Consider the following 27535-nt stretch of genomic DNA (forward strand, 5'->3'; position numbering starts at 1 on the left):
TCCTTTACCAAAGTAGGTCAGAATGACTGGGATTTAAGATTGTGTTAGCATTGGAGTTTATTTTATTTTTATTTTTTTGGCACTGAAACCATTAAGAGAAAAGAGAAAATAAACACTTTTTTTGGTTAATAAAAATGTCTGTCATTATGTTTGGAAGAAACAGCTGGCTCTGTTTTCTTTGGACATCAATATATCTAACAAAAAAGAAGAGCCTATTTATTTAGATATAATTGGGTCACTTTTGACATTAGAGTCAGATTGAAAAGGGACTAGTTTGAAAGTAAATAAATTTCTGTTATTTCATATGTTCTTGGAGTAAGGATCAGTATCTCTGTCTAAACTTTAGGATGCAAATAAACTTGTAAGTGTTAATATGTTAAGAAGTTCATGTCAAACTTCTTGCCAGGATAGCAAGTAGGAAGAAGGGCGGGGAAAACAAAACAAAACACCTCAGACTTGTTAAAAAAGAAAGGATAGATATTTCTTACTTTGCTTAACTTTAATAGTTTGCACATCTGTGGGTGACACATGTGGATAGTATATTAGAACTGGAGTCTGAACCCCAGATGTACACTGTGACACATTGTCCTTACTGCATACCACGGACTTCCTACGTGCTGTATATATACTAACTCATTTAATTCTCATGCTGGTTCCATGAGATGGGAACTATTATCCCCAGTTTATTGGTGAAGAGGTTACCCAGCTAATAGATGGGGGAGCAGGGTTTTTACCCAGGCAGTCTGACTGCTAGATGAATGTGCTGGGAAAATGTTTTATTTATTTTTCAGTCCTCTACCCTGACTTATGTCATCAACAAAAAAATTAAAAATGTTTTGAGTTTTCATACATAAATACAAAAAAATTGACCTGTGTCCATGTTTTTTTGTAAACATTTCTTTAATTAGAAGATCACATTCCAGGCCAACAGACATATGAAAAATGTTCAACATCACTTGTAATCAGGGAAATGCAAATCAAAACTACCATGAGATACTATCTTACACCAGTGAGAATGGCACATATTAAAAAAACTAGCAACAACAAATGTTGGCGAGGTTGTGGAGAAAAAAGAACTCTCTTGCACTGTTGGTGGGAGTGCAAACTGGTCCAACCACTATGGAGAGCTGTGTGGAGATTTCTGGACCTACTAAACATAGAGCTTCCATATGATCCAGCAATTCCACTCCTAGGTATTTACCCAAAGGACACAGAAACATCAATTCCAAAGAGCACCTGCACCCCTATGTTTATAGCAGCACTGTTTACAATAGCTAAGCTTTGGAAACAACCCAAATGCCCAAAATAGATGACTGGATCAAGAAGATGTGGTCCATATACACCATGGAATATTACTCAGCATTCAAAAAAGATAACCACATGCAATTTGCAGCAACATGGATGGCGCTGGAAGGGATCATGCTCAGCGAAATAAGCCAGAAAGAAAAAGAAAAATACCGGATGGTCTCATTCATAGCAGGAATCTAGAAAACTTAAATAAGGGACCAGGAAAAAGAATAACTATAAGAAAGAAAATATCAAAATCAACAAACAACTATGAACCAGAGACACTCTATGGGGGGTGGGGGGGCGGGGAAAGGAGGGGTTGGTGTCAAAATAAGGGGGTTGTAATTGTATGGGGAATATAAAAATAAAATTTAAATAAATAAATAAACAAACAAACAAATAAATAAAGATCACATTCCAGAGTGATGTAAAAGGGGTAGACTGATGACTCTAAAATAGATGGTATTTGTTTTTTGATCTTCTAATTAAAAAAGGGCTTAAAATCTATGCTGGTTTTTCTACACTAGGATCTTTAAGACAATCCCACGCACATTCACATTTCTTTCTCATTAAATGTCTTGACCAATCTGTCCCCTTTCAAATCACCATGTTTGATAGAGGGCTAGAGGACTTGTTTTATAGGTAGTAGGAACTTCAGAGAATATAGTATACAAACCCTTTATTTTACAGATGCAAAAATGAGGCTAAGAGGGTTACGCTAAAGCCATTGCACCAACACTTTGCTTTGACATTTTTTTTTTGAAGATGGAGAATTATATCCTTATTTTATTTTTGTTGAGGAGATATTGATTTACAACCCTTTATCTGATTTAGGGGAATAGATTCACACCTTCTCAGAGGTATGTTACCACACCACTCTCACCACCAAAGTACCCATAGTCCTTTACCCCAGACCATTGGGTTCCTTCACACCCTTTGTTCCCACTCCCTCCCTCCCCCTCAAGTAGCCCCAATTCTCTAGTAATATTTCTAGGGTTTACTTTTGTTAGTTTTGATTTTTTTTTTATTCATTTCAACCTCAACTCTAAAATTTGAGTACTGCTGTATATAAATTTTTTTAACATTTAAGAATTACAGAAATTCTTGAAAATTCCTGAAAACTGTTGCATTCAATTGCTTTATTGAGAGGTTGGCGAAATAACTGCATTTAAAGTTGCACTAAAGTTGTAGGTAAATCAGGGTTATTTTAGAAAGCTCAGGCAAAGGTGTGAAACACTTTTTTTTATATGTTTGTTTTTCTCCTAGTTATTATTTACTGCTCAATCAGCATTAACAGAAGAAAAATAATTTGGCTGCTAAGTTACTCTAGTATAGGATTTCAAAGACCTTATTAGAGAGAGATGTAATTTCATCCTCTGGGCCTTTTATATAACAGAGTGCATATTTGGGTTACTTCATTTTGACCCAGAATTAAACAATAGATTAAAGTTGTGTACAGGAAGTTAAAATATTTATTCAACAAAGATTTAAAAGTATATTATGGTTGTCTTTCATTTTGCTCAGGATGTCTTCATCCTGGTAGCTTTATATTCTTACTTTGAACCAGCCCTTGTCAGAATAGCCCTGTCTCAGAAACTTTTCTGTTTATTTTATAAATCTTATAAAATGTAGGTATTTGATAACTGCCATGTATAGTCAGTGGTTTTTTAAATGTCCAGCTCTGGATATAAAGTCATAACAGTGTTTCAAATATTAATAGTTAGAGTAGTAAGCCTGAAGATTCATAAATTCACAGTAAGAAATAGTCTCTCCTCTTCCATTTTGAGAGCACTTTCCTCAGATGAAAGGGGTACTATTCCCTCTAGCTGTCTTGTCATGAGTGTCTTTCCTGAGGCCCTCGAAGGTGGTTGCTTCTACTTCTCACTCCTGCACTGAGGCTCCCCTTTCTTCAGGACTCCGTGATTTGAATTATCCACACTGATTCATGTCTGGAATGATTGTTTCCATCCTCCTGGTGAGATGGTGGAGTTCTTATTTTATTTCCATGAAATGAAGTTTTCATTGGCCAGAATCCCAGTTACACTTAGGTTTTTTGCTCAGTTTGTTTGTTTGTTTAATAGCTTTGATTTTGAAAGTCATTCAAAATTAAAGGACTTCCATATTATCCTAGGAAAATAATTTGTGATTGAAGCCCTTTGTGAAAAATCATAAGGGATGTTTAAATGTTTGTTAAGTAACTTGTTCCTGATGGCTGGATAAGAGGTCTTTCTGCAGTGCTCGTCTGCTGAGCATTTATGTGGTACCCACTGTAATGGTATCTGCTTACTTTTTGGATTATTCAGACTTAGTGTGCATAAATTACTCTGCAGAAGTAATTCAGGAATCATTAATGGTAATTTCAGGTTACATATAATTATCTTAAACTGTTAAGTGGATTTGCTGATCTTCAAGGGAGTAAATTTTACACTGAATATTCTGGTTTAATAGTTATTTTATGCTTTAATGATAGACTAGTTTTTCCCTAGTTATTGTTTCTTGCACAATAGTTGGAATTGCATGTATGTTATTTTGTTCTTGATCTCTTAATGTAAAACTTGAAATTTAAGGCAATTAATTGAGGCCTTGAGGAGTTGGTGTTTGTGGTGTGAACATGGATTGAATGTTGATCTTGAAATCTTATGCTGTAAATTGCTTGACTATTAGATTCCATCAGATTGAGTGTATCACCCTTTACATAAAGAATTGGGGGAAAATATTTGCTCCCAGCTCTTGGTTTTCTCTGTCTTTGAAACAAGTAACATATTTAGGAATTTATCAAAAAGGGATTTTTTTGTGTTGTTAATTGTTTTAGGCTTTAAAGCATTATTAAATAATATCCTTTTCTCCCCCCACTGCTGCCGTGTGTGTGTGTGTGTGTGTGTGTGTGTGTGTGTGTGTGAAAATACTTCCAGAAATTTAAGTATGTCTAGTTAAATATTTTTGTCCTTTTCTAAATGTTACTACTTTGGTAGACTTTACATTTTAAAGCCTGAAGAGACAACACAGAGAAAACAGTCAAAACTCTTTAATTTCTCAGACGTAATTAGAGCAAATTGAGGACCACATTGATTAAAGAGGTTATTCAGCATCGTATAGCCATGATACTGTTAGGATTCAAGCTTGGGTTTTTGAGTCCCAAGCTATGTTTTTCACATTCCCAGTGTTGGCTTTCTTCATGCCCCAGAGCTTTTAACTTTAACTTTTGTTGAAGTTTTGAGTCTAGGGAACTTTCATTGATGAATTTTTTTGAAGTCACATGGGGTAAACCTTTACTGAAATTTTCAAACTGACTTGAATCCACATAAATCCCTTCCATATTTAGTTTCTAGTATTCTATAACACATTGACAACCTTAAGATGGAATTTGTCATCCTTAATAGAATAAATCTGAAGCTTCACTTAACCCAACCATAGAGCCCTAATACATGGAAAATGACCATTAATTTTAATTATTTCTGGAAAATATATCATTAGAAAATGTGATTAGGTTGATATAAGCATGATAATGTTAATGATAAAAGCATATCAAGGAAAGTTGATTTCATATTCTATATTGCCAATGTCAAGAATTAATTAATTGTGTTTTTCCCTTGCATTTTCATTCCTTTAAGATCATTATGAGCTCATTGGAAGCAGGGGATTTTCAAAACTTGTATTCTGGTACACTTCACAGTTGCAAACAGCTGTGTCATACATCCTCTCTCTTTTTTTTTCTTTTAACTTGGCTTAGGTTATTTAACCCTTATTTTAAAGTATGGTGTTAGAAGATACTTATAATGCTTTATTTGGAAAGTAGGGAAATGGTGAATAAATAATTAAGTATTCATATTTATACTTCTTTTTTAGAATATGTAAGAGAGGAAGTATATCAGTAACATAACTTTTCAAATTTTTATTTAAATTATCAGTCAGTAATTACAGAAGTCATTTTCTGTGGCCTACTAAATAGTCATATGGCCCTTTCTTCTTTGGCAACAGAATCCTGATTTGGTGAGGGTCATCCACCATCCTACTTGTCAAATTGGTTGAAGCCAGATTTATGGTAAGCTCAGACTTCTCTGACAGTGACTGGCCCTAGTGCTGGCCAAGTGACCCAATGAGCATCTGGGAAAGATCTCATTTCATCTAAAAACTTAGAGTGCTGCAGGAAGGAGGAGTCCTTACTCTTGTCCTTTCAAGACTTACTGCTTTGGAGGTTGTTGTAGGAGATTGTGATGTGTTAGCCACCCTTTGACAATGAGGTGCTAAGCTTAAGCAGGAAAGGCCAAAATTCTGTGGAAGGCCAAGCAGAATGACAAAGAGATTCTGCGTCTTTGATGAGATTATTGAACTGACAATTTTTGCACATCCTTCTTCAAGACTTCTTTACTTGTGAGATAACTATATTCCTGAAATGAGATATTCTGTTATATTTGTTAAAACTTTTATGTTTGTTAAGTCCATAGTAAAATGGAAAGAATGAAATTGCCCCTGACCTCAAGGGTCACATAATTCAATGCTTTTCAAAATTATTTTTTAAAAAATAATTCTTCTGAAAGTAGGGATTAATTCATTTCATATTTTTCATTAATATTTTTATTAAGATATAATTGATATGCAGCAAGCTGCTTGTTTGTATGAGTGGTTTGTTTGTATGTGGATACAAATGCTTTCTATATATATATATATATTATTTACAAAATATACTTTTCAGATATATATATTCTCCTAGTTTAGGTCTTGCCTTTTCACAATGTTAGTAGTTTATTAATTACATACATACATAAATAAAGAAAAGAAAAACTTGCTGGGATTTTTATTGACAATGCATTGAATTGACTTCTATAATGAATATTGAGTCTTCTGATTCATTCATATCTTTAATTTCTATTTTATTTGCTGTTATTGCCGTAATGAATTGACTAGAACCTCCAGTACAATGTTGAATAAAAATTGAGAGAATAAATGTTATTTATGCCTCTCTATATCAAATTCAGTATGGAATTTAGAAGTCTATAAAAAGGCTCAAGTGAAACTTCTTGAAAGACTTATGATTTACTTTGAAGAAAACATACATTTTGCACTCTTCTATATCTTTATGTTTTAAAATATAACATAAATTTAAAATGATTAATAGTTAACTTACTCTAGTGCTCTCTCCCAACCTCAAACATTGATGAAAGTGGTGCTCTAGAAAGATGTGCTGTATTAAATTCAGCAATTTAATCATGTTACTTGAACCCTAATTTGAGAAGAGAGGAAAAACGTGAGTTAGTTATAAAATACATCTTTAAAATTCAAAGCAATGTAAAAATGAGTATAAGTTGTAGAACATAATATTGAATTATATTGTAGGCTATGTTGATTTATCTTAGGCAGATTGTAAATTTCAACCAGATTGTAAATTTCATCAAAGCAAGACCAGGTCTTATTCTTCATTTTTTCCCACCACATCCCATAGAACATTGCCTTATATAGAATTTGTGGAATGACCATTTCAGAAGAGCTTCAACTTGTGCTTCCAGAGATCACTGGAAATAAACAAGGATCTTCTATTTTGAAGTGGCTAGATTAGAAATCAGACTGAAGAGGAGCTCCCTGGTTGCCTAGAATTTAAGTCTCTGGGCTATCACAATGACAGCCTGAGTTCTATCCCCTGCCAGGGAGCTGACCCACAAGGCGCAGCAGACCTCTCCTTAGCAGTATATTTCAATAGATCTGCCTGCTTCCCACTCTGTCTTTCTCTGGTGAATCCTCTCACCTGCTGCACTTGTGGCCTATGCCCTAGTTCTGCTATGCAAAGAAAGAAAAAGAAGTAAGACTGAAGAAAGAGCAGTCAGTTGGAGGTCGCGGTTGAACTAGAGGATGGGCTGTCTGTGAAATGGAAATAGGCTGCAAGTCTCATCGTGAAATTACAGAGGAGTGTTTTCCACACTGGGATCTGTAGCCCCAGTGTCTATAGATATATTTCTTGAGAAATATATCTTTATGAGATTCTTTAAGAGAATTCAAATTTTTTATGAGAACTTCTAAAATATCATGTTTTTGATCAAACAAATTTACTGTGTACTTTTGGGGATCATATGGATGATGCATGACCCTCTAACCAAGTACTTCTATGAAATTTTTGTGCTGTAGTTTGCATTTTGAGTTATATTTTATTGACCACATTGATCACATACATCAGCATTTATCTAGTTAACTTAATTATTTAATATTTATCAAATTTGACTCCAAAGATTATATTCTTTTTTTTTAAAGATTTATTTATTTATGCACACAAGAGCTGGGGTATAGGCCAGAGGTGTGGGGGGGGGGTGAGAGGATTCACCAGATCTACTGAAAAACACTGCTGAGGGGAGCAGCAGGCAAGACAGGAGAGGTCTGTTGCACCATCGGGTAGCTCCCTGGCCGGTGGGGGATCAAATTCGTCCTGCAGAGGCTGTAGATTGCTTCATAGTGTGGTTCTTAACCCCTTGCGCCACCAGGGAAGCCCCAAAGATTATATTCTTAAAGGTCATAAGTTAAGAAACACAGGTTCAGGCAGTGAGATGGGCAGAATGGATGACACAGCTCTTGTGCTCCATTTCTTGCCTCTGTGTAATCTCTGCTCCAAAGTCTTCCAATCTTTCCAGCTCAGCAGGTAAGAGTTACTGTCCTTTTGAATCGTCTGCTCTCCTCTGGATCTTTACCATGCTCTGAGACCAGGAGGACACTGACCTCTCTCCATACTGCCACAACCTTCTCAAATTACTGCTGCTCCAGCCATGAACCCAAGTCTGTTATGCTGGCAAATACTTAATGGCATTCTGGAGCAAATTGTAGAGTGGGTACAGTAAAGTGTAAGAAAAGAAAAACTCATCCTTACTCAACGGGTTTACAGCAGTTCCTTGGTCTTCAGTTCTCACGGGTCATCTGTTCTCCAGATGTCTCTGTCTTGAGAGACGTCTAAATTCTCATGGTCTCGCTCTCTGACTCCTTGTGTCTCATCTTTAGTTATTTTGAATTCCTACTTGGTCATCAATTCCTTAATTCCTCTCACTTTATTTTTCAGATAATATGTTTTGTTTTTATCATGGCTCTCCATCCAGTCTATGCCCAAAGAACTATGCTTTCTTTAAATCAAAACACCTATTAAGAGATACGGAAGTTTTTTTTTTCCCTCAGTATGTACTCTGGAAAGGAGTTTTGTCATTTTATGAGGCCACCTGCCTGTAGAACTAATGTTTTTTTTTTTCTTTTACAATTGACATATAATAAAAATGTGCATTGACCTAGTAGTGTATTTGTAATATACATATATACATGCATTTGATGAACTTTATTTCCATTTTTATATGTAGAAATACTTTGAAATATGTGAATTTTCTATTATCAATATCTCTCAGAAGTGCTTGATGACTGAGTACTATAGTTTTAATTTTGAAAGAATAAGAAAATGAAAGACATTTTTTAGGATGAACAGTATACTTAGGGTCATAAAAATGTTTTCAAAGTCCCATCTCAGTTATTCACTTACCATATTTCTTTGCCTGCAGCAACTTAATTTCTCTGAGCATCTTTACTCACCTATAATCTTCATCCCTCCCTGCCTGCTGGTATCAGAGTGTGATTGTGCCTTCCTTATAGATATAACTACCATATCTTGTGGTGATGGTGATTGTAATCATGCTCTTCAGCAAAACTAGGAAAGTCATTTTTGCCCTGGTAAATTATTCATAGGTAAGCTATTTACAAATCTTACCTTAGAAAGTAATGTATATGTGCACTGCAGTTAACAACATAGGACTCAGATTATGTTTTAATCCACTCAGTAAAGAAAAAGAAAGAACATTCTTGATCTGTTGCTTTTTATGTTGGTTGTCATTCAGCATTGACATAAACTTCCTGTTATAAAAACTAGAAGCAAATCCTGCCATCTATAAAAGACTATTCAACATTGCATTGGTTAGATGTTTCTTAAGTTTCTCCCTTATTTCTCTTCTGCTGCTCTAGTATAATATAGCTAAATTATTAGACTCTAAACCTATATGACTAAACATTTATTTCCTAAGTAGTCATAATTCTAAATAGACTTAAAGTCTTTAATGATTTCAAAGTCAATATTTTACTGCATTTTTAGAGCAGTTTTAGATTCACAGCCACACTGAGGGGCAGGCACAGAGATTACCCTTCATTGGCATATGTTTAGCCTTCCTTTTTATCAGTATCATCCACGAGAGGGATACATTTGTTATAGTTGATAGATAAACCAATATTGACACATGATAAACTACCCAAAGTCCTTAGTTTTCACTACAATTAACTCTTGGGGTTGTATTTTCTATGCGTTTGCACAAATCTTTACTGATGTATATCCTTCATTATAATTATATGGGATTTTCGTGCCCTAAAAATCTATGATGCACTTATTCATCCCTCAATCTCAACCCTGGCAATCACTGCCCTTTTTGCTGTCTCTGTAGTGATACCTTTTCCAGCATGTCATGTAATTGGAATCAAACTATGTAGCCTTCTTAGGTTGGCTTATTTCACTTAGTAAGATGCATTTAGTAATTCTCCATATCTTTCATGGCTTGATAGCTCAATTGGAATACCATTCCACTGTATGGTTATACCAGTATTTATCCATTCACCTACTGGAGGACATCTTAGTTGCTTCCAAGTTTTGAAGTTATGAGTAAAGCACTTTAAACAACTATGTGCAGGCAGTTGTGTGTACAAATGTTTTGAACTTCTTTGGATTAAATACCAAATTATATAATTGCTGGATTGCATGGTAAGAGTATGTTTAATCTTGAAAGAAATCCCCAAAATGTCTTCCAAACTGGTGGTGCTATTTTGTATTCTCACCAGCATATATATAAGTGTTCCTCAACAGTTGATACTAGAATTCTGAACTGACCTAAGAAAACAGATTTGGAGCAATATTCAAAGAACTTCATTTAATTTCACTAAGGCAGTTGACTTTGTCATGTAACATTCTAGAACGTTGCATTGAGATTAGACTTGAGAGAGAGAGAGAGCGAGATGCAAGGTATCTCCAGAAATACAATATAATGACACCTCTTTCTTATTGAGCACTTACTAATAAATTACAATGATTTATATAGGACATAATTTTACACATATTAACTTAGGAATTTATATTCTCTTTTAAAAGATGAGACAATAGGACCTTAGTCAAGTTAAGAGTTTCTCCAGATTTAAAAAGAAATTGCAGAGGTGTGATCCAAATCCAGATCTGTCTGACTGCTATGTGGTATTTATTATTTATTGATGAATTTATTAAAGATCAGTTAACCACTTACTATGTGCCAGTTACTGTGATAGCTGCTTTAATTACAACAGTGAGAAAGAAAAACAAGTTCTTGTTTTCAGATATTTTATATTCCAATGGTAGGAAGAGATAAAAAATGTATGCTGGTGAGTGCTATGGGAAAAGAGCAAAGATTTGGAATGGCGTAGAAAGTGATGCAATCTGAAGGAAATGAAATGGTGAGCCATGAGAAGATATGCAGGAACAACCTTGAGGCATAGGGAATAGCATGTGCAGTGCAGTAAAGGTGGGCACTTTCTTGGTATGATCATGCTGTGGTATAAGGCCAGTGCTCCTGAAGTAGAATGAGTACAGAAAGAAATTAGGACGTGAGCCCAGAGAAGTGGTGTTGGGCTAAAACCTGTAGGTCTTGGTCAAGATTTTGGCTTTTACTCTGAGGAAGAGGGGAAGTCTTTGGAAAATATTGAGCATACATGGTATAATTTATCTTTTAGATGGAGAATAGACCACAGAACCTTAGGGAAAGATCTGTGGTCCACTTTGGGGAGGCTATTGCAGTAAGACATGATGGTGGCTTGGATTAGGGTGGCATTTAAAAAACAAAATTTAACTAAGTAAATTCAAAGATATAACTGACTATTAAATGACTCATGATTTGGGCAACATCTCATCTGGTGAGCAGAGAGATATCACTAGGGTTTATACAAGATGGAAGGTTTTTATAGAAAGGTGTGAAGAAGTCTTCAATAAGAGGAAATAAAAGTACAATTCTATTTTAGCTTTATACATACTAAAATTATTCTATAGAGTACATGAATGTTTAAAATTGTTCATTCTTCCTTGCTTTTATTAATATTTGTTATCTTTATCAAATGCCTTTTCTCTAACTTTTTTTAATGGTCTAATGCAGTCATCGTTCTTTTGATTAGTGTTTGTATTTTCGTTTTTGATCTTGTTTTTTAAATTTATCTGTGGGGATCCGTTGAAACCTGGATTTAAAATATCTCCATAGAAAACTTGAATTTCTTTCTACTAGTGCCCAGAAGCCCTATCATCTGGGATTAATTTAAGCTAAATTTTGATTTAGGCCTTTTTTTTTTTTTGGCAATCCATGTAGCATGAATTTTGATTCCCAAATTGATTGTGGGCTTGTGATTAGGAACTATCAGTAAACCTAGGTCCCCATCATCATCCTCTGGAATTGGGACTTCTACTTCATTACTGAGGGTGCAGCCATTCAAAGATCCTACCTTGATAGTCCCAGTCTCACTATCTCACCCTGGTGGACTCCTTGGGTTGGCCTCATTGGAACTCAAGTTCCAGTTCCCTGGGAACTGACTGCAGGGCAGATGCCTGCCTGCAGAATGTTCAGGTCTGAGGAATTTATTTATTTTCCTGACATTACAGTTATACTTTAAAATTATTTAATTTGGGGCCTCCCTGGTGGCACAAGGGGTTAAGCACAGCACTGTGAAGTTATCCGCAGCATCTGCAGCACCAGTTCAATCCCCGACCAGCAAGGGAGCTGACCCACATGGCACAGCAGCCCTCTCCTGTCTCACCTACTGCTCCCCTCAGCATGTATTTCAGTCAGTCTGCCAGTTCTGTTCCTTACTCTGTCTCTGGTGAATCCTCTTATATCCCAAACTTCTGGCCTGTACTCCAGTTCTTGTATGCATAAACAAATATTTTTTTAAAAGTTCAAAAACCAAAATTATTTCATTTTTATACAACATTTTTATTTCTGCCATCTCAGGAAGGGTCTGCTTCACAGTAATTCTTGCAGGCATGCAAGCCCTGCACTGGGTGACTACACAAGGATCCTTTCCTCTAGTAAACTTTCACTCACATGTTTTATCATCCACGAATGATTATGGTGATTTTCAACTTCTGTTATTTCTTCTACATTTATTGCCATTGTTGCATAATAAAAAGCTTTTTCCTTTGACTCTCTTTACCTTTTGTTTCTTACTGTAATCTCATTATTAATTCAATATGTTCTTATTCTTCAGTCATTATTTCTGATATTCAGGCTTTATTAAGTGGGAGCTTCTCAAGCCAATTCCTGTGTCCCTTTGACATCCCCATTTTACTCTTTGAAACCAGCTCTTCTTTTTGGTGTAAGAAAATGTCCTAGGCTTGCACTGTACTGTCCCTTCACTATATCTGGAAACAGCTGCTTTTCCCAGAGAGCCCTGCTGAAAGCCAAGATCAGTGTTCTGAATGTGCTCATTACTGTTAGAGTTGTCATTACATTTAGGTCTTTCAATGGAAAGAACCAGAAAGTTTAAAAATTTCAAATCATGAATTCATACTGCTATTTTCAACATACAGAGTTTACTTGCTCTGAAAAATTCACTGTCAGATATGATAGCATAGTGGTCAGTAATTCTTGTTCTACAAAGTGGTAGCTGTTTCACATTGGACAGTTGACTTAACTTCACTGTTTCTTTCTTAAAGTTTTCGCATCTAAAAAATCAGAGGAATAAGAGTACCTACCACAGGAAGTTGTATGAGAAGTGTGTTTGCTTATGTAAAATGCCACTGTGCTTGACTGAGTATATACACTTTGCTGAAAACACTAAGTTGAACCTTATGAAACTACCCCTATTTGACCATGTTCGACCTGCCCAAATAATAATTTCATGTGGTTCAACCCAATAAATGCACGAACACCTTCTTTCATTCAATGTGTCTGTTGGGGGCTGGCACTGTGCCCTGCAGGAGACACTTTTTTTTTTTTCATGATTTCTTTTATTTGTGTGTTTCCCCTCCAATTTTATCAATTTTTCAGCTGTTTCATAGCAATGTAACTGGGGGTGGGGGTTCATCTTAATACCTCCATATGTGAGCATACCTAATAATATTCACCCTCTATTAATCTTTAGTGCCCATGCCATTCCTCCTCCTATTCCCTCCTCTCTCCCCACTGTTCCCATTGATACCAGTATATTTTTTACAGAGTCTAAGAATTATTTTTGCTGTGCATTGCCAGTTTGTTTTCCTGGGATTTTTTTTTTTTCTCACAGATAAATGAAACCACTTAATATCTTTACTTTCTGATTTATTTCATGTAGCGTTATCACCTCTAGATCCATCCTAATAGCTGAATAGCTGAGTATTCCGTTCCATAATTTCCATATCCAGTCTTCTGTTATTGAGAACTTAAGTTGGTTCCACAGCTTCGAAATTGTGAATAAGCTGCTTTGAACATGGGAGTGCATAATTCTTTACATATTAGAGTTTTTATATACTTTGGGAAAATACCTCATGGTGGCATTCCTGTATCATATGGTATTTCCTTTTTATTTTTTTAAGGAATATCTATAATATTTTCCATAGAGATAAATAGAAGAACCCTTTTTCTGAATAGGTGGAGAGAGATAAGTGATAGGTCTGTAAATAAGGTTTCTCAGTGAGCGTTTTGCTTGTGGGCAAGTGAGATAAGAGGCTATCATAGTCAGCTGGAGGTAGAAGACCAAGTCTTGCAGTCTAGGGAACTAAAGGGGTGTGATTTTAGATTGGAGAATCCAGGCTTAAGGTGGGAACCGTGGTGTACATACAGGGAGTGAATCAGATAAGCAAACTGCATGTGTGCAATCGTGTAAACAAAGATTCTAATGATCATGAACTATTCCCATAATGTGATAAAAATGAACATATACAGGGGAAGCAAATATTGTTTGAAAATTAACAATGATGTAAAAAATTAAAAAAAATAATTATTAAAATTTTTTTTAAAAGGAATGAAAAAAATTAACATATACATTAGAATCCTATTTATACCTTGGTTGACTCAAAAAAAATTTCTTTCCATCTCTCATATGTGACACAAATCCAACACCATAATGATATTTTTGCCATTGAAATGTCATTAAACACTTAAAATCAACCTAACATGTTTATATTCTTTTTTTTTTAAGATTTATTTATTTATTTATACATACAAGCACTGGGTACAGTCAGAAGTGCGGGAGGGTGAGAGGATTCACCAGAGTCAGAGCGGGGAACAGAACAGGCAGACCGAGGAAACACACTGCTGAGGGGAGCAGTGGGCGCAGCAGGAGAGGTCTGTGTGCCAAGTGGGACCCTCGCCGGTGGCCGGGGATCAAACCAGCATTGCAGAGGTGCTCAACCGCTGCGCCACCAGGGGAGGCCCTGTTTATATTCTTTACACTAGTACTACAAGTAGAAATTTATGTAATGAACATTAATAGTTTGTTCACTGATTCTGTCATCATCTCTTAATAAACGTTAAAGTAATGAGACTTTCACAGAATTAGCACAGATACATGACTGATGGTAGCTGAACTTTCTTCAGGTGCTAGTATCTCTTATTGGCCAGTTAACGTTGAGTTAATTTCTGTTTTGATCACAACTATTAGTACACAGTGTATAGTAACTTGGTTTCTTTTAGGAGTTCTTAGGCTGCTGCTATAATTTTCAATTGACAGTGTCAGAATGAAAGGCTATTACAAAAGCTACTCCACAAAATATATAGAAATTATGAAGTAGCTTTTTAGAACTTTTCATAAGCACAATAGTTAGATTGTTGCCACACTGCTATGCTTCTTTTCTGTATTCTGTATGTCAAATCATTTCCCCCAGTGTTTATAAAGTTAAAAGCAGTGTTTTGCTAAATTCTGAGAAACTTCATCTTGCTGAAGGCCCACTCCTAGCTGGGTTTTGACTTTTCATACCATGTGTTTCATATTTTATACCCTTTTGACTATAATGAGACTGGCATATCCATGCGAGTCATGCTGATGAATAGGATGTGTGTGTTTGTGTTTATGCTGTGTGTGAGGGTTCTGGAACATGTAAGTATTGCAACCATAAAAGTCTATTAAATCATCTTGATAAGAAACTTTAAATATGTGAACTATTCATTAGAAAAACCCCTTAAAATATATTCCTTAAAAGAAACATGATGAATGAATGTTTATCTTTTAAGCATTATATTATTGTATTAATAACACATGATGTAAATGCTAACCCCCGTTGTCTTTGGCTGAGACAACTGAGTTTTTTCCTTTGTGTGTATTCTGAATTTCCAAATTTTCCTTTGGTGCACCAATGTGACTTTTATAATTATTAAGATTTTAGTAGATTCTTGAATGCCTTTGGGATTCTTTTTATTTTTTGTGTGTTTTGGGGTAACAAATGCGATATCCTAATACAAAGTACACATGTGAATAGAAATAGTCCTATACATGATGATGTTATTTATCAAACCCTGCATATCAGGCATACTGCTAACTATTCTATGTGTGTTACTCGTTAAAATCTTCATACAGCAATATAAAGAGGATGGTCCTTTTTTCTTTGCTTTGTATATGCGGACAGTTGAATTTTGGGATGTCTAATACCTTGTATGTTATGAGAATCAGTAGATAGTGGAGCTGGAATGTCGACCTGCCTTCAGAACTCTAGTTCTTGTCCACTGTGTTACTCTTGATTTATTGTGTTGTTTATCACTGATACATTCATTCATACAGCAGAGTTTTGGTCAGTCTGCTCTTTGGATAAGGGAACGATCTGGACTTCAGAAATAGAAAGATGGATGTGTCATGTCCCTTGCTCTGAAAGAGCTCACAGTCTGCTGGGTAAGACATTCATTGAGTTGTGAGTACAAGGAACACTGGAAATACAAAAGAGATGATGAAGACAGGAAGCATGGGGTTAACTGCTTGGAGGGGAGCTATTGAGACTTAGCTGGCAGAAGGGGGGGAGGGTATTCCAGGAATTGAGGACAACATGTACAAATTGGTGTCTTTGCAGATGACCCAGAGGCCAGATTTTGAAAGGCCTTGATGCCCAATGAAGGAGTTTTGATTTTTGTTGTGTGAACTGTGGGGAACCAATAAAAGAGTTTAAACAATAATATAATTAGATATGCATTTAACAGAGATTCTCTAGCAAACCTATGGTATTTTGTTACAGTGGGGTGTTTGCTGTTAGGGAGACTGGACTGAAAGTGCCAGGTCTCCAAAGGATAAGATTTTTTGAGAATGGGGCATGGATGAAAAGATCTTAGTGCCTGTGATAGTGGTGCTATAGTGCATTGATGATTTTTGGAGTCTAGAATAGCTATTCACATGCAACAAAATTAATCACACTTTTTACAGTGAATTAATTAATTCTTTGATAATTGAGGGAATTGAAATTTATTCAGCCAGAAACATTGACATTTGGAGCAAATGTGTTATTACGAAGATGAGTTATTATTAGTTTTTAGCTTTATTAGCTTCTGCAGTGTAATTTAAACTTTTGAGAAAATATGGACACACTACACACAAATGTATGTTTACACAAATTACTCTCTACTTGTTTAGAATAAATCCCAAGTATCAGATTTAAAAAAACTAAGATCTTAAATTTTTTTGAGATGAAAGCACTGTCATCTATGACGACAGTAAATTTATAAATTTATATTTACTCAGTGAAAACCTTTTTGAAAAGTTTGAAAACTTTTTTAAAAGTTTTCTGTAGTCAAGAAGTATTAAACTGCTATACCTGTCATAGATAAAAGATTTATATCTTTTAGCTTAATCCAGGGGTTTGCAGACTTTTCCTGTAAAAGGCCAGTTAGTCAATGTTTCTGGCTTGAGGGCATATCATCTTCACTGCAGCTACTTCATGCTGCAGTTGTTTGGTGGGATCAACTATAACTAATATGTAAACAGTTGAATGTGGCTGTGTTCCAATAAAACTTTATTTTGCAATAACAGGTGAAAAGACAGATTTACTAAACAAGTTTTTATTTGCTGACTCCAAGTCTGTAGGGTTTTTTGTTTGTTTGTTTGCTTATGTTTGAGTATTAATTTTACTATAAGTTGCAGGCTTATATTTGTCTTTTATTGAAGTTGAATGAGAAAGCATATATTACATTACTAGCTGAGACTTGACAACCTCACCTGCAGACAACTGCCATGAGGAGTTAAACATAAGAACTTTGCCAAAAAGATAATTGTTACCATTTACTGAGCACTTGCAATGAGCCAGTCTTGTGCAGGTTCTTTAACATATTTTCTCCTCAATTTTTTGAGTAATTCAACATGTACTTATTGTTCTGTCAGTATTTATGCTTCAGGTGAGTCTGTTGAGGAAGTTGAGTGTCCTGTTCAAGACCAGTGATTTGGTAAAATAAATGGCATAAATAGATCTGTTTAGAAACCAGGTCTATCTTTTTCAGCTAAGTTAGATGGCCTCATAACTATTCAAAATTTCACATAGGTTACACATAGGTTGTTTACAAAATATGTAAATAAACATGAAGAGGATATATGTATGTTCATTTCTACCATAATTCGCAGCACTGGAGTAAAAGTGGATTTGTATGTGCTTATAAATATTATTTTGTATGTATATATTTATTCTTCTAGATATAATTTCAGCCTGATGTAATTTCAGTTAACATTGGGACAAATACCTAACTTTACTTAGTAGATGATGTTGAAAAATTCCATGATGTTTCTAAGTTCTTTTATCTGCCAGATTAACAGTGCATTTATATTGCATGATTACTTTTATGAACAACAAAAGCCAGGATACTAGGACAAAGAGAGGCTAAATGGCTTGGGGAAGATTCTTGTCCAAGTGAATGGCAGTGTTGAGGTTAGAGCTGAACAGGTAGGCTCCAGAGCCTCTATTCTTGTGGACTAGAACACAAAAAGACATCAATCATGATTAAGCACATGGAGTTGAAGGGAACTATAGACAGAGCTCCTTATTTTGTATGGAAAGGAAGCAGGATTCTGCTAGAGGAGGGGTTTGCTGTAACCAGTAACTGGTAGAGCCAGTACTGTAATCTGTGCCTTGTACTTCCATTCCCACACAGCTTTAATATGATCAGCCTCTCCCCTCCCACCCTGACCCCTCCGCCCAGGTGAAAAGTATATTCTTCAAGGGGAAAAATACTCTTTTTATTCTCCCAAAGTTTCTGAGTAACTTAGTTTATTTGTGTGGGGGGGGGCATTTATTAAAAATGGAATCTTAATATGAAAGACAGATTTGTATCTTTCAGTTATTTAGTATATTTACTGTATTGCAAATGAGCATCTTTAGAATCTCTGGTTTGTTGCAGGTTATTTTATAACTTTTTTTTAAGATTTTATTTATTTATTTGTTTGTTTGTTTATTTATTTATTATACAAGCACTGGGTACAGTCAGAAGTGCGGGAGGGTGAGAGAATTCACCAGAGCCAGAGCGGGGAGCAGAGCAGGCAGAAGGACCAAAGTACACTGCTGAGGGAGCAGCGGGCGGCAGGAGAGGTCTGCGCGCCATGCAGGACCTTCCTCCGGTGGCCAGGGAGCAGCCGGGGATCGAACCGGCACTGCAGAGGCTGCTGGCAGCTTCGCAACCCAGCGCTCAACCACTCGCTGCACCACCGGGGAGGCCCTATTTTATAACATTTGACTTTAAAAAAACTGTTACTTTATGGTGTTATATACTAACATTTCATCAAAAAAGGATGATACAATAAATAAAGCTGTTGTTTAAGGAGTTCTTTTTTATAAATCAAATATAGGGGATAAAATATGCCTTATTTAAAACACACATAAGTTTAAATCATAAAAGAACTGAACTTGACAGAGATCCTCTGTAAAAACCTAAACAAGTTTCACATATATTTATTCCTGCTTTCCAATCTCTGCAAAGCAGGGAAAGATTTATGTACAAGAAAAACAATTTTTGTTATTTTTGTAGTAGAGCATTTATTGCACACACAGTAAGTGTTATAATCCAAACAAATATACAGTTGGGACATTGTGTTTAAATGATCTTCCGTCATGTGCTATATAAACCAACAACGGTTTGAAATGTATTTAAGCTACCATCTGGGACAGAGCAAAAGCCGTTCCAGGATCCAGCACGTGATGAATGTGAGGCGAAGCGAGTTTCATTAGGAGTCTCCTAGCACGTCTCTGTATCCTGAATCATTTCTTCCATGGCTTGAAAGAATTCCAGCATCCGTCCTAACTCCCAGAGGCTGGAGTGTTTTTAATAGATCATGACATTTTTTTTTTTTTTTGTGGCCTCATAAAGAACTAAATCAATGAAGTTAAACATTACTACACTTAGATTTCCTTTTAGTCCAGAGATGAAGTTCAGCCTTGTGTCTTTTAAAAACTTCAGCAGAACACCCCATCTGTTGAAAAAAGTCTTCCTGGGATTTGGCAGTTTGAAAGGAAACATCTCCCTTTTAGAGCTGACTCATCTTAATTGGGAATCTACTACCGTAATAACAGGTAGGCTTCTGATCCAGTGCCATTAAGGGCAATGGTCTGGAGGTATTTCAAGACTTAAAACCAATCTCGCATTCTCTAATCCAGCTCTGACTGACTCTAAAGACTGCCTGAGTGCTTTCCTTTCAGGACGTTGTTGTTTTATGTTTATGTATAATGACAACAGTACAAGTGATGGTAGTTATTAAACCCTTATTATGTACCAAGCATCAGTCTAAGTACTTTATATAAATGATCTCATTTATTCATGACTATTTTATCAAGTAGATACATTTATATAATCATCATTATTTCACCTTAGGGAATTGAAAACCTGAAAAACTATTCAAAGTTGTGTACAAGTAGGTGCTAGACTTCTAATTCACTTCTCACAGTGATATAGGCTATGTGTTATCCCTGTTTTGTCAGGTGATTTAACTAGCATCAGAGGAGTTAAGCATCTCTTACAATTCACGTATCTAATAAATGGAAAAGGCAGAGGTTGAATCCAGAACATCTCATTCCAAATTCAAAAATTTTAGTATAATTTAAAAATTACTCTAAAGCATTCTTGCTTCTAGTTTTATAGTTTTGTAATATAAATTTTAATATATCTATTAACATATTTAACGTAAGTTTCATATATACTTTTTTTTTTTTTTTTTAAATATTAAATTTTATTTTTATATTCCCCCATACAATTGCAAACGCCCCATTCTGACCCCAATCCTTCCCCTCCCGCCCCCCACCCCCCAAAAAGTGTCTCTGGTTCATAGTTTTTTTGTTGATTTTGATTTTCACTTTCTTATATTCATTTTCCTGGTCCCTTATTTAAGTTTTCTAGATTCCTGCTATGAGTGAGACCATCCGGTATTTTTCTTTTTCTTTTTGGCTTATTTCGCTGAGCATGATCCCTTCCAGTGCCATCCATGTTGCTGCAAATTGCATGTGTTTATCTTTTTTGAATGCTGAGTAATATTCCATGGTATATATGTACCACATCTTCTTGATCCAGTCATCTATTTTTGGGCATTTGGGTTGTTTCCAAAGCTTAGCTATTGTAAACAGTGCTGCTATAAACATAGGAGTGCAGGTGCTCTTTGGAATTGATGTTTCTGTGTCCTTTGGGTAAATACCTAGGAGTGGAATTGCTGGATCATATGGAAGCTCTATGTTTAGTAGGTCCAGAAATCTCCACACAGCTCTCCATAGTGGTTGGACCAGTTTGCACTCCCACCAACAGTGCACAAGAGTTCCTTTTTCTCCACATCCTCGCCAACATTTGTTGTTGCTAGTTTTTTTAATATGTGCCATTCTCACTGGTGTGAGATGGTATCTCATGGTAGTTTTGATTTGCATTTCCCTGATTACAAGTGATGTTGAACATTTTTTCATATGTCTGTTGGCCATTTGCATTTCCTCTTCAGAGAAGTTTCTTTTTTCATATATACTTTTAAAAGAATTTTTAGTCAGAGATGCTTTGAGATTTTCTTAATTTATATTGAATCAGATAATGCAAGATCATAATTATAAATATGATTTTCTCTAACTGCTAGCCATTCTATCCTTTGGAAAACTATTTTCACCATTTAAAACAACAACAAAAACCACATAAACAAAGCACTTTAAGTGTTTTGTTTGAGGACATTTAAGTATCATTTTGTTATGAAATTCTCAGACAGGGGCCTCCCTGGTGGCGCAAAGTGTTAAGATGCAGCACTATGAAGCTCTCTGCAGCACGAGTTCAATCCCCAGCCATGGAGCTGACCCACATGGCACAGCAGACCTCTCCCGTCTTGCCTGCTGCTCCCCTCAGCAGTGTATTTCAGTTAGTCTGCCTATTCTGCTCCCCACTCTGCCTCTGGTGGATACTCTCGCCTTCCCGCATCTCTGGCTGTGCCCCAGCTCTTGTACGCATAAATAACCAAATCCTTAAAAAAAAATTCTCTGACAAAATAGACTCCTTTCATAATTATGCTAAAATATGCTATTCTGCTTTATCACAACAATATAATATTCTTTTATAGACTATGAAAAAAATCACAAACTATGTAAATCAAAAATATCTAAACTGCGATTTAATGGAGAATACTACCTTTTTTCCATGAACAAATTTCCATTATCAGAGTTTAAGTAGAGTCTGGTAATGGTGGTTTGGCTATTTAGAAAAGCAGTAATTTTAGACAGACCAAAATCTTGAAACAGTAGAGAGAGCTTAACAAACTAGGCAATGAAACTTCAATAATAAATACTCTCTTAATATATTCATATTTTTACTTATTGGAAAGTTATATCTTCATATATACATATACACACACACTTGCAAAGATGGTAGGAAACTGTAATTTTTTCCATTAAAATCTCTATTTTTAAGCCCTCTAGACATTTTCAAACAAACCTTTGTTTACTATTCTGTTTAAGGTAGTACAGCTCCAAAATACTTAAGAGTGGTTTTCATTAGTTGCTCTTAACCTCATGATGCTGTTGTTTTTCCTTCAATAGAAGACCAAAAAACCATTTACCACAATAAGGTAATGTACTAACATGCCTGCTTACTGTGAAACCAGATCTCTTTTTCTGGTTTGAAATCAGTCATTCTTAAGTTCTCTAACACAGGGAAGCCAAGTGAGGTTAGCCTGTGGAAAAAGACTCCACCTTTAGACCCCAAGGTAATGTATGGACCTCAGGGAGAGAGCTTCGCCTTGGCTAGGGACAATTTCCTGTGCAATGAAGAAGGATCAGGGAGGAGGTTCTGGGGCCTTGTCAGGAAGTAGAAAAAAAAGAAATCTGAAAAGCCTCTATGGTTTGCTAATAATTAGCAGGTTCTAAACAGAGAATCTTCCTTTAGTGTTAGGTTTTATGAAGATGGGCTGAGGGGGCATCTGTTCACATCTTTAGTCTCGGGTCACAGGTCACAACCTGGAAAGCGAGGAGGGACATTTTATTTATTTGACAATTTGAAGTGGAAAGCCTCTGTGAAAATACTGTGTTGTGTTTTGATAATTCCTGACTTATATGTCCTTCAATAATTTCTACTTCCAGAGGGAAGAGACTTTTTCCCTAGCAGAATATTTATTGGTGAACAGAACTCAGTGCTTTGTTATTTCTCAACTATAAAATTGTCTTACTCTGGCTTGAAAATTTAACTTCACTACATATGTGTGTGTGTTTGTGTGTATGACTTCATATATAAAAATATAGATATATATAGTTCTGAATCATTCATTTATCTTCTAGCAATATGTTATTGTAATGTATAACTGCTATTCTCCACCTCCAATACATTATTGTTTAACATATAATTTGATATAGTGTGCTAGGGTATTAATTTGGCTAGAATTTTAATTTATTTCTTCTTTGATGGAATAAACCATCAAACACCATTTTAAAACAAAAACGTAGCATATAACTTACATGGCAAATTATAACCAAATATTTGGTGGTACTTTTCTGCATACCTATGAACTTAGATATAACTCTGTAATTGGTTAACAGTATTTGTACTGATTTGAAACTTCAGTGACTGAAATATATTTGGAGGGGTCCTAGGGAAAAATGTGAAAAAAATCTGAAAGAAAAAAAAAACCATAAAACAACAACACAAAAACCATGAAGCATCACAAATCATAACAAAATTTTGTTTTATATATCTAATGTTTAGCCATATTCAAAATTGCAAAATAAATTATTGAATATTAGGAACTTTTTAATTCATTTTATTATTGTGTTTAAAGCAACTACAGGGAAGCTGTGTTAGAGGACATGTAGGAATTATTTCTCCCTTTCAATGAGGATCTTTTAAACATCTTATTTTTCTAAGGGAGATTGTGACTTGACATTGGTTAGATGCTAACTTTTCATCTTTTCAAAATACTCCTTATGGAACTGAAAGTGGTTAAATCCTAATATGCAGCTGCATTTTTGAAAACCACTTCTATATTGAATAAACCTTACTTTAATATGTAAAAAGTTGTAGGTTCTATGTTAGTCTCCAGTAAAACTATTGATTGAGGGCATGTGTGTTTATAAAAAACATAAAAATGTATATATGGCTAAACTATATCATCTGATACAAATTACTTATGATTTTTGAGTTGTACTTCAAACATTGGAAAGAAAACTTAAGCACTGTCAATTTACCATTATACTCAGAGAAAAAATAGATGGGAACATCATATGTAAGTGCCAATGTGTTACTATATGTTTCTATATAAAACTTGTATATTATTTATAAAACTTGTGAACTTCTGCAAACTTTATTTTCATATTTCCAGTTTCTACAATTAATTTGCACTTACTTGATTTAAATTTTTAGATTGATTGCTCAGATATGTTCTTAAATGATACCTATGATAAATTTTAATTTATAGAAATATAATATATTAGGAACATCTCCAAGTAAATATATTTATTTTTATTTTACCCAGGCATGGCTTCTTTCCTTAGTGTGAACAACAAAAAGTTCATTATTTTGTTGTAAATTGTGTGAAAATACAAATAAATGTTTATTTTCATTTTCTACCTTATTGAATGTATTAATTCTCCCACATGGTAATAAAGCACTGCTGATCTTCTGACACACTGATATAACGTGCTTTCTGCACGAAAATATTTAAGTTTCTGTAACCACAGTTTTCAACTCAGATTCACTTACCATAGCAATAATATTGCAATCGTATTAATCAAAAGTTAATGTTGTGAGTGATTAGTTTTGATTTTGATTTTACTTTCTTCATCATCCTTAACTGATGGAACATTTTTAGTCCATGACATGTTTTATATGGTAACATGAAGCGATATATAGATCTCTCCTTTTAGTAGTCAGTGATGGGAACCCCACACTAATTGAAATTTCTAGTGGAAATTGGGGTCTGTTGTGAACCAACATCAGGAGTCCCTGTGTTTCCCCTACTCATCTATATGAGTGTATAATTTTGGGTGGTGGCTGATTTTTTTAACCCAACTTTAAAGGAACATTTTATCCAACTTTTCTTCACCCCTGCTCCCCACAGTGAAAGGGACAAGTTTAAACCGAGGGGAAATCCACCCACATGGAAGGAAGCCAGGGTCTTGGAGCTTGGTTAATGGAGCCCAGGACAGTAAAGATTGTGATGACGGAAGCAGCACAGAATTTCACTTTTTAGGCCACTAAATCACATGTGGCCTGCACAGCTGTATAGTCAGGGGAGGCCGCAGATATTCAGGACAGCAACCACAAAGTCTGTTTTTTTTATAGAATATTTTCCCAGTGCTTTTGGAAACCCATCACGTGTAAAAGCTAAGTGTTTTCTGAGAAGGCTGAAACTTTTTCACTCATTTTATGAAGACTTTAGCCTTACGGAGGAATGTTTCTTTATCACATATCACATGCAAACTGCATTTTTAATTGAGAAAATCGCATTAAATAATTTTGTGTTGTATTATTGAGAAAACAGGAAAATTCTATTGTTGAGATTTGATTGTCAGATAATAAACTCAGGCTACCTACTGAAAGTTACCTCAAAAGTCATAAAAGAAGATGAATTGGTAGACAAATGCCACTGATGGAACAGAACAAAGAAAATTAATGTTAGCTTCCAAAGTGATTAGGGTGACCGAAGCAAATTGTTTGGTATTTAAATTGAAGTGAAGATTTAAACTATGTCTCCACACCAACAGGAAGTTTGCAGGATTGAATTATGGTGGGAAATGTATTCTACCTTCATGATCAGGAAGTACATTTATTCTTATTTTGCTTCATTTTGAAAACGTTTTTCTTTTTTCACTGCAAGGACTTGTGTTATTTGAAAAGATGTTTGTGTCTCCTACCAGAAATTCATATTCGAATATTGTATCAGCAACAGTGTGGTAATTTCTAAAAGGGGGAGCTATAAAATCAACAGGAACAGAGTGTTTTTTGAGGTGTCAGCAAGGCGGTCTGACTAACTGGAGCAAGCTGTGAGACTATGCAGCACACACCCCAGAAATCACTTCTGCTTTCCCACAGGGCACCCTGCGAACCTTGGCATGGTACAAGGAACGCCTTTCAGCTGATGTCACCGTGTCAGTGGGTACGTGGTTTGTGTCCCTGTCAAAGAGCTTTCTAATTCTCACTTCAGTAAACTCCTGAATTCCTTCAAAAACCTGACAGCTTTACTACTTTCTCAGCAAATAGTTAGTAGTTGTGAAGATTGAGATAGATTTCTTTAAATATCATAAGGTATGTAGATGAACATATAAATGAATATTAATAGTATTTATTTGTCCCCTTATATTTTTATGTATTCTTTTATGACGTGTGATTATAGGCCTAAGGTAAAAATCGTATGGTCTTAAGTCTACAACCTTGGCTATACAGTTCTGTAATCAACTACTTAAATAGGTTTTGACATGGGTATTGTTTGAGGTAAATGTGTGCTAGAGCAGATTTTTCTGGGGAGTGAAGCATTTTTGGTAAATGTTGTTAGATGTTCTATTTTAGATAATTTGATAACTTTGAACATAAATATAAAAATAAGTATATATATTAAAATGAAGTTGATTAATGTTATCATCTGAGCATAAATAATATTTTTCTAAAACTCTAATTAATCTGTGGAGTTGTGTCCAAGCTGTGAATCTAGGAACAGGAGGCCTCATTTATAGTATTTTTCACTCTTACCATAGACAGCTCAAAAGTTTGCCATCTGTCCATGCTACTGGGGTCCAGTAAATAATAGTCCCTATTTTCTCTTTCCCTCTCTCACCTCCCTACCACTTTTAGACCCTAGAAAGCCTTTCTTCATAGCACTTGGGGAGGAATGAAGTTTTTTATCCTTGGGAATTTGCTTAAATCTTTGAGATCATCCACATAGTGTGATTTCTTTTAAGAGGCTGATAATGTCAGGACTAGACTCAAGCAGAGGTGGTGCCTGTGTGCTTAGCTTCAACAGTCAGAATTTTTTTTTTTAAAGATTTATTTATTTATGCATACAAGAGCTGGGGTACAGGCCAGAGTTGAGTGGGAGGGCGAGAGGATTCACCAGAAACAGAGTGGGGAATAGAACAGGCAGATTGACTGAAGTACACTGCTGAGGGGAGCAGTGGGTGACTCAGGAGAGGTCTGCTGCACCATGTGGGTTGCTCCCTGGCCGGCCGGGGATCGAACTCGTGCTGCAGAGGCTGCGGATTGCTTTATAGTGTGGTGCTTAACCCCTTGCGCCACCAGAGAGGCCCCCAACAGTCAGAATTTTGATATACTCAGTCCCATGAAACCAGATTACTAAATTTCTTCTTTTAACTTTGCGCATTGTTTTTGCATCGTAAGTCTGTCAGTTTTTAATTTGTGTATTTTGAGGTTTGCTGCTGGAGCATGCAAGTTCATACTTATTATATCTTCTTGGTGAATATTGCCTTTTGTAACTAGACAGAGCTTTTATTTTACCCATGTTAATCCTTTATTTAAACCTATTTTTTTCAAATCAATATAGCTCTATTAGCTTACTTTTGGTTAGCATTTGTTGATTATTCCTCTTTCCATCCCTATATTCTTATTTTAAAAATAATTGTTTTGCATGAATTTGTTACTGACCAAACCAGGTTGTATTCTTGCTCTCAAAGAGCCAAAATCTGAACCATGAGATTGTTTCCACAAAGGAAGAATTCAATTAGTGAGTGGAGACATGTCCTGAGGACAGCAGAGCCAGTACTCAGAAAAAGCTGCCTCCTTGAGAGGCAAGTAAAAGGAGATTATATAGGAAAGAAGAGAATGTGGGAACATGACAGAATGGGGTTAGGGTTGGG

General features: G+C 35.5%; 1 protein-coding gene across 11 annotated transcripts in view; it reads left to right on the forward strand.

The window, feature by feature from the left end:
- EYA4 (EYA transcriptional coactivator and phosphatase 4) overlaps positions 1-27535 on the forward strand; it is a 241808-nt gene that overhangs the window by 45125 nt on the left and 169148 nt on the right. Inside the window, exon 1 of one of the 11 annotated variants that reach the window (XM_054697852.1) lies at positions 25762-25824. The exons of the other annotated variants lie outside the window; for them this stretch is intronic. Coding sequence (XP_054553827.1) covers positions 25807-25824 — 18 coding nt within the window. The 5' untranslated portion in view covers positions 25762-25806. Of the gene's footprint in view, positions 1-25761; positions 25825-27535 lie in introns of those variants that run through there. 11 annotated transcript variants of the gene reach the window in all.

This window comes from Talpa occidentalis, unplaced genomic scaffold (genome assembly GCF_014898055.3).
Source record: "Talpa occidentalis isolate TD23 unplaced genomic scaffold, MPIMG_talOcc4v2.1 talOcc4.2, whole genome shotgun sequence".
Taxonomy (NCBI): Eukaryota; Metazoa; Chordata; class Mammalia; order Eulipotyphla; family Talpidae; genus Talpa; species Talpa occidentalis.